This window comes from Colius striatus, chromosome 5 (genome assembly GCF_028858725.1).
Source record: "Colius striatus isolate bColStr4 chromosome 5, bColStr4.1.hap1, whole genome shotgun sequence".
NCBI lineage: Eukaryota > Metazoa > Chordata > Aves > Coliiformes > Coliidae > Colius > Colius striatus.
In genome coordinates this window covers 8713510-8721910 of record NC_084763.1, presented here as the reverse complement: position 1 = coordinate 8721910, position 8401 = coordinate 8713510, and the positions used below count along the sequence as shown (strand labels likewise).

General features: G+C 51.4%; 1 protein-coding gene across 1 annotated transcript in view; it reads left to right on the top strand.

The window, feature by feature from the left end:
• Positions 1-5194: 5194 nt before the first annotated feature.
• EEPD1 (endonuclease/exonuclease/phosphatase family domain containing 1) overlaps positions 5195-8401 on the top strand; it is a 65678-nt gene continuing 62471 nt past the window's right edge. Inside the window, exon 1 of the mRNA XM_061996911.1 lies at positions 5195-6363. Coding sequence (XP_061852895.1) covers positions 5510-6363 — 854 coding nt within the window. The 5' untranslated portion in view covers positions 5195-5509. The remainder of the gene's footprint in view (positions 6364-8401) is intronic.

Sequence of the window (8401 nt, the reverse complement as noted above, 5' to 3'; positions counted from 1 at the left end):
GAGGCTTGCCAGATTAGGCCTCAAAGAAAACATTAGTTGTGGCAGAGGTCTACTATATCCTGTGGTACAAGCTGGAACAGAAGAGGTTCCAAAGAAACATAAGGAAAAAGCTTCTTCAGTGTTCAGGTGAGGGAGCACTGGAAAGGGCTGCCCAAATGAGTTGTGGAGTCTCCTTCTCTGGAGACATGCAAACCCACCTGGACAAGTTCCTGTGTGACCTACTCTAGGTGGACCTGCTCTGGCAGGGCGTTGGACTTGAGATTCTGTGATTCTATGAGATGCCACCACTGGAGGCCTGGAGCAGGGAAGCTTCTGTAAGAGCAGTCTCAATAACTCTGCCTGAGGTGAAGGAAGGATTAAATCTTTAAATTCCTTTCCAGCCTGTGACCCAAGGGATATCTGAGTAATTCAGTGCCACCTCAGATGTGGGGGATGAGAGTCAAATTCCCCTATTCTCTTAAGGAAACTGGAAACCACATCCCAAGCTCTGCTGCAGAACATTTTCTCCAGTGTGGGTTCCTCTCATTTCTCTCCAGAATGAGCTCTCCCACCATGCACTGATGAGAGATAACCGTGGGCCAGTGGTTGGGATCTCCTGTGGGAGGGAGAGGTCTGGGTTTCCGACCCAAGGCCAACCAAAATGAAGCCTTGATCAAGGTATGAGTCATTTCTGCTCACCCTTCTGACTGTATTTGTCTGTAGGATGTGACACTCGTAACTTGGCAGCCTGGCACCGGTGACATCACTTAATCTTTTTGCAACAAGTTTGGCAGCCATATAAAATGCCTCACAGGAAAAAGAGCTCACATCATAGACACTGGATTCCTAAGCAAAAGCTCATGTGACTGTGTGCACTGCTACTCTGCTCATCATCCCCTCCCCAGGGATTTTATTAGCCTGTGGGCTAATTTCGAGCAAATTTGTCAGAGGTTAAATGCCTCAAAAATACACAGTTCCTACAAGTGCCACAAAAAGTGATGGCCACGTAGAACAGAGGCATTCAAATCAGTGACCCCACTAAGAGACTAATGGATACTCAGCATTATTATTATAATTATTATTGTACATCAGAAAACCATCAGAGGAAAGAGCCATCAGAAACCAGACTTTGTACATCCCACCGCCCATGAAATTGCTACCTCCTACTTGTTATTACTCGTCTTCATAAAAACACTGCCTGTCTTCTGCCTCGGGCATCTGTTACAAGCCTTACTGAAGATGTCTTCTCAGAAGGAAAATAATTATTTTAATAGCTCCTTTAGATAAAAAATATAGGCACTGCAGTTAATCAGCTGCCTTTTTGAGTCCTTGCCCGTTAAGAGCCCAGTGCAGCAGGTCTGAAAGCATAGTCCCTTAGGAGAGTGACTCTTCCTCAGAGTCAAGCTCTCTGCTCCCAAAGGCCGTGTCAGAGAGAGCTGGAAGAGGTGCTGCTGTCACATGGTGGGCTGGTAGGGATTGCAGTTGCTGCCTGGAGACTGAAGGCAAATTCTGTGGTATTCTGTTGAGCAACATCTCCTGACTCCTTCTAGCCCTCCTTACGAAACAGAGTGTTTATTTGTTTAGAGTGTCTGCAATGTAAATGGTGCATTTTGGAAAATATAAAAATAGATCAATAGTTTTTTTCTTTTAAGGACGTCTACAAATGCTGAGAAGTTACACCTTCAAAACGTAGCAGCCTCTAGGCTGATTCTTTGCTGCATGAATTAAGCCAAAAGGCATTGCTCAGCAGTATCTGCACCCACTCCGTCGTTATGGGTTCAGGCAATTCAATATCCTCCTTAGACATTGCATTTAAAGGGTTTAAGTGCTGCAGAACCTCCTTCCTATGGAAAAAACAAATTAAACTGTAGTTTTGTTCTTTCCCTTTTGAACAATTCCTGTGGGGAAGAGGAGCTTGAGACCTCCAGAACTGGCAAGCAGATGACATTGCTCTCCTCTTGCATTTCTCGTGTGGTCAGCTGCTTATCCCAGTGTCACTCAGGTGCCCAGGAACCTGTTCCACTAGCTGCTATGGGGAAACGGGGTGTTGTTCAGCCCAGGAGGGCTCTAAGAGGCAAAGCAAGTTCAAGTCCAACAAATGGCTGCTGGGTAGTGATAAAAGTGTTGTTCCCTAGCTGCTTGCTTCGGAACATTATCCAGTGACACATGAAAACACTCTGTGTGGTCACAGAATGGAAGGGGCTGAAAGGGCTCTCTAAAGATCATCTAGTCCAGCTCCCCTGCTAAAGCAGGTCCACACAGATCAAGTCACACAAGAACGTGTCCAGGTGGGTTTGGAAACCTCAAGAGGAGGAGCCTCCACACCCTCCCTGGGCAGCCTGTGGCAGTGCACTCTCACCTCAACAGTAAGGAAGTTTCTCCTTGAAGTGGAAGGTGATGGGTGATGGCTGCTCCCAAGGGCTTTTGCAGGTGTCCTCCCTTCTCACTGCTGAAGCCTGCCTGGCCCTGTGAGACCCTCTCCAGATTTGCCTCCCCTCGGAATGGCAAACTCGATTTTGCCTTCCCCGAGAGGTTTTAAAGCCAGGCCTGGCAGGCAGCCAGCTGCTCGGTAGGCAGCCAGCTGCAGATCCTGAGGAAGAAGCCACCCATGGAGCCCTCCAACCTGTTGGGGCTGACGGAGATCCAGGAATGTCGGATTGGTGGCCACTTGCCACATGAGGTGGCGAGCAGCCCCAGGAGGCTGCATGCCAGCTAGCAAACACCAGCAGACACCACGATCAATTGCTTCTTGAATCAACTTAAATATCCTCAGCTTGGGATCGGATCGAAGAGAAAATCTACCATCAACCTGGATTTCACAAGATTTACTCTCTGCCGCCTACACAGCCTGTCAATAATTTCGCCATCGTTTTTTCAATCGTTCCCTGACTGCACCCCGTTTTTAGCTTTCTCGTGTTAATGCATTGCCTAACTCTTAGGTCAAGCCAGCTGACTTTTAACCTTTTAAACTACAGACCAAACCTGTACCTTCTCACATCTTTTGGCACTTCCACAAAGAAGTGAGATGTGTCAAAAGTTGACTCACAGTTCAGTAACCTCCCTGTAACTGTCATTTTCATTGAGATAACCACAAAAATAAAAGGGTAAAGGGCTTTAATGGAGTGATAATCCTCCTTCTAACCTCTGCACCTCATGTTAGCGTGGGTCATACCCTGGATTAGGCAACTGGACACTCATTGCATCCCTCTGAACTCTGCTGCCAGAGCTGCATCCAGTCTTTCAAGTTCCTTTGGTGCTGCAGATCCCAAAAATGTGGAGTAGATGCTGACAACAGGAAGTGCTGGAACGAGAGGGACATTATTTTGTCTCTGGAGATGCTCCTGCCTTCTCTCTGAAACCTAGTGCTGCCTGCAATGTAAACGATGCCTTAGATGGATTTTGGTGCTTTTTAGCTTCCAAACGTATTTAATGAGCCTGGATCAATTCAAAACAACCTGCTGTAGAAAGCAGAAGAGGATGTTCTCCATTGAGATAACAGCTTGTGGAGCCATTACTGTAATAATACCGTCTCACAAAGAATACTCATTTCAGTGGTTAATTGTTTCCAGCTCTGTGCTGGTGTTGTCCCAGCAGGATTAGGCCCAGCATGACTTCTGCTGCATTGGCTGCTGTTATCGCAGCGCACAGAGCACTTTCCAGTAGATGTGGAAGCATTTAATCACCTAAGCAAGCATTTTCTCCACTCCATCGGTCAGCAGAGAGCCAATACCATAATGCAGCCAGTACCCATTCCTGTAATAATTTGCTAACTCTCCTGCTCAGGAGGATGGAGGAGAAATGTGTGATCCGCAGCAGAACAGCTAGTGCAAAATAAACGTTAAAGCAGCAGCGTCCCTGTGCAGTTGGAAAGCCCAGTGCAGCCTGCGCTCCCTTCTGCACCTCGCGTTCTTCTTCCCCAAGAGAAGCTCAACAAATTCAGCCTTTTTGTCTGAAGTGAGCCCAAATGGTTTGCATTAATTTGTCATGAAATATACATCTATAAGTTGTTTAATTTTCATTAGAGGGATAACCATGGCTTTTGAAAGTAGACACGCACCTTATTCCGCCCGGCTAAAAGAAATGTATGTATCCCACGAGCATCAGGGTGTGTAGCCAGCATCTGCAAGCATACGTCGCTCTTTCTTTTGGCTTTCCTCCCCCTTCCTTTCAATTACACCCACCGATTAAGTTCTGGATTCATTGACATTGCAGTCACTCCTGTGTGGGCACAGTGAAGCTAGTTTCAAATGAGCTGATTTGGCTACAGACAGCACTGCAGACAGTGCAGCATGGGACTCGATGCAGTAGAAGACGGGTAAATACTTCAGCAGCTTTACCAGGACGGACTGTGGTGGGCTGCTGCAGCTCCCTGGGCAGCAACGACTCTTGTCCAAGTCAGCTCAGGGTGATACACAACTAGAACTTTGGTGCAGAATGGCAGTACTGTGTGTCAGGGAAAGGCTAGGCATGCAGTAGACCAGGGACCATTGGCTGAGGCAGACTAAGTATGCAGGTCTAATACATCCCGAAGTGTCATTCTGCAGGGAGTCTGTTGAGTGCTCTCACGACTGTTTGAGATACTTTTGTTTTAAGGAAAAAACCCCCAAGCAGCCTATACCCAGATGTATGAGAGCAAAGTGCCTGCAACGGCAAAAATACCCCCAGTGGAGATGACTGATGAGGCTTTCATGAGGTCTCAAAAACACTTATGCCCTGCCAGCTGTGGAGAGGCGAGCCCAAGGAACTTCAGGGATGGGAATGCTGCAGAGAGCGCCTGAGCACCTGAGCCCCCAGCGTCCCTGGCACCTGGAGGAAGGGAAAAGCCTGCCCTCCAGGGCAAGGTGACAGCAGCGGGGCCGGTTTGGGTTCCCCAGGGCCCTGCGAGCCCGATCCCCCCACCTTTCAGGGGTGAGTGCCCGTGCGGGGAGGGAGGCTACCTCTCCTCATCCTCGGCAGGGAGCCACGGCCGCGCTCCAGAGGGGCGAGTCCCGCCGGGTCGGCCACTCCTTCCCCTCAGGCCCGGCCACTCCTTCCCCTCAGGCCCGGCCGGTTCCCGCCGCCGCCGGGCGGGGGCGGGCGCGGCGCGGGTGCCGCCCCGGGAGGCGGTGGCGGTGGGTCCCGGCTCCGCCTCGCCCGGCCGAGGGGGCGGGAGCTCCCGCCGAGCTACTACTCCCGGGGCGCGGGGCAGTGGCAGGATTCGCCGTAAGGGCTGGAAGGCAGGCGGGAGGCGGCGCGGCTGATCGGGCAGCGTCTGCTGTGGTACCTCCGGCGCCCGGGGAACGCCGGTGCCCGCCGGAGGAGAGCGGGGAGGCGAAGGAGGAGGAGGAAGGGAGCGGGGTACCCTCATCGGGGAAGCCGGGGTCCGCCTGACCGGGCGTGTCTGGTGTGGTCTGTCCGCAGGGTGCCCTGCAGCAGCCGCGGTCCGTCGTCCCCTGGCTCGGGGAGTCCATGAGTCGCGGGCGAGCGGCCCCGGCTGAGCTCCTCGCCCGCTCCCCCGGCTCCGGCGGCGGCCCGGCGCGGCGGCGGTGAGATGGGGGGCAGCCTGGGCTGCCACCGCTCCATCCCCCGCGACCCGGCGGACCTGTGCCACAACCGCAAGTTCAGCGCGGCGTGCAACTTCAGCAACATCCTCGTCAACCAGGAGAGGCTCAACATCAACACGGCCACGGAGGAGGAGCTGATGACCCTCCCCGGGGTCACCCGGGTGGTGGCCCAGAACATCGTGGAGTACCGGGAGTACATCGGTGGCTTCAAGAAAGTGGAGGACCTGGCGCTGGTGAGCGGGGTGGGGGCGGCTAAGCTGGAGCAGGTGAAGTTCGAGATCTGCGTGAGCAGCAAGGGCAGCTCGGCGCAGCACTCGCCCAGCTCCCTGCGCAAGGACCTGGCCTCCGAGCACCACCTCTCTGCCACCAAGATCAACATTAACACAGCCACCCCAGCCCAGCTCATGAGCATCCGCGGCGTCACCGAGAAGATCGCCAACAGCATCGTGGACTACCGTAAAGAGCACGGGCCCTTCAAAAGTATCGAGGACCTGGTGAGGATGGACTGCATTAATTCCTCCTTTCTGGACAAAATCAGGCATCAGATTTTTGCAGAGCGGTCCCGGCCCCCTTCGACGAACACCAATGGTGGCCTCAACTTCACTGCCAAGCCTCACCCCAGCCCCACTTCTCTGAGCCTCCAGAGCGAGGACTTGGACTTTCCTCCTGGGGGTCCAACGCAGATGATATCCACTCGCCCTTCTGTGGAGATGTTTGGGGGAGTGAGAGATGGCAGACCTGTCCTGAGAGTGGCTACCTGGAACCTGCAAGGCTGCTCCATTGAGAAAGCCAACAACCCAGGCGTGCGGGAGGTCGTCTGCATGACGCTGCTGGAGAACAGGTAAGAGGCAGCCTGTGACCTGTGGGCCCAGCTCCAGGCAAGAGTGTAGGTTAATACTGTTTGGGCGCTTTTGAGTCCTTTTGTGATCCTGGTGGCACCTGCTCCTTCCCAGGGTTATTAAAGGTTTCCCACTTACTGCACGGAGCCCTGGAAGTACGTGTGTGCACAGGGATGACTGAGCTGTTACAGGCGGTCACGATTAGCCTGATAATGGTTGATCAAGGATTGTTTCTCCATCAAGTGCCTTTGAACAAATCACAGGACTGCCTGTTCTGCCAGAGGCTGGGTGGGAATAGGAGGGGTAGGGCAGTTCTGCATGTACCCTGCTTCTTAAAGTGTTTCCCAGAGCATCTTACTGCTGCTTTGGGAGACAGGATGTAGCACTACGTACGCCTCTCTCGTAGCTGCCAAGCTGAGACCTGCCGGTGGCTTTTTCTCCACCAAGTGTTGTTTGGGTGGTGACCTCCTTAACGTCACCATTAAGGATGTAGTCTGCTTTTCCTCAGATCTGGTCCTCATATCAAAAAGGCACAGTAAGGGTGGTTTGGGCTATGTAACAAGCGTGGAATGCCACAGCTCATCCCACAAGGGTGAGAGAGCTCGTTACTGAACAGTCATGAGGCATCTGCTGAGCTGGAGGGACTGTTCATCCTTGAGGGTATGTAATGTGGGGCAGCTGCCTGGGGAAGCTGTGCTGTCCCTGTGCCAGGCAGGCCCCCTGAGCTGGTGGGCACGGAGCAAGGTCTGTTTGTGGTGCGGTTCAGTGGGATGGTGCTTCTGCTGTTCGTGGCTGAGAAGCTGAGAGCTGCATCTTTAAATGTAATTCTTTTTTGGTATTCAGGCAACAGTGTTGAGGATGTCTCTCTTGGTAAACTTTCTGCTTGATGCAGAAATATAGGAATGCAATAAGGATTTTGAAATAACTCTCACTCTTCCCTCTCTGTGGTTGAAATCTGTTGCAGCTGTTCTGGCATTTAGTTTATGGCATTGGGGAAACTCCTCTCTGCCTTCGATGCAAACTTCCAGCTGGAAATGAATAGAGTCAGGAGACTCTCGGACTTCTGTAAAAAGGATGTTGTGGGGAGGGGAAGTGCTGATGAACTGTTATCTCTGACAGTGGTGAGAGCTCTGTCCTTTCACAGTAATATGCTGAATAATGGCTCTCGTTGTCGCAGAGGTCAGGCACGCGAGAGAGATGGTGACAGCGACGTGGTGTCCTGTGCTGCAGTACAGTATTTGTGGTCAAGGATACCTCTGCTGTGCACTGCTTGGGACCTGTCACCTGGCAGCCATCGCTGTTTGATAGCCAAAATGGAGATGACAGCCCAGCAGGGCTATTCAGATTTTACGCTGATGCCTTCAGCCTCACATCTTTCCGTATTCCTTGACTGCTCTACTAGTTCAGCTGTCCAGTGCTTCCCCTTTTGCCACTGCTCTCCTTCCTCTCTTGAGCAGTTGGTTAGCTGGAGCAGACCTTAGGATGAAGGGATAGGGGACAGAGGTGGACAGACCTGCTGAGGAGAAAGAAGCATCTCTGATTATCACTAGTCTCAGGATTATTCTAATAATCCAATTTTGGAAGAAAAGTAACTTTGATTTATTTTTATTTATTTACATAAATACATAACGTGTGTGTGGTTTTTTTTTCAAGGACCTCATCCAGTTAACTGATAACTGTCTCTCACTTCTGTATCTTTAGCACTTTGGCGGGGTGGGGGGAACCACAGACACCCAAACCAAACAAAACAGTCCACCTATTGAAAAAGCTAGGCAGAGAAAGGGACTTTGCAAAATAAACCTGCCACTGTGTATGCAGAGTACAGCCCTAGCAGTTTATTTTTGCTCTGAAATGACATAGTACTTTGTTTCCACCCAGGTATTCGGTTGTACTAGGTGGTGTGAAAGGTCTCTCTGATACTTTGAAGTTTAAGAGGAGCCTGATCTAAGTGCTTGTTTTTGTTCCGTTTTATTGCACGCCTATGTGCCATCAATCACCCAGGGGGAGTACGATGCAATTGTTTTCTGTACTTGATTCTAG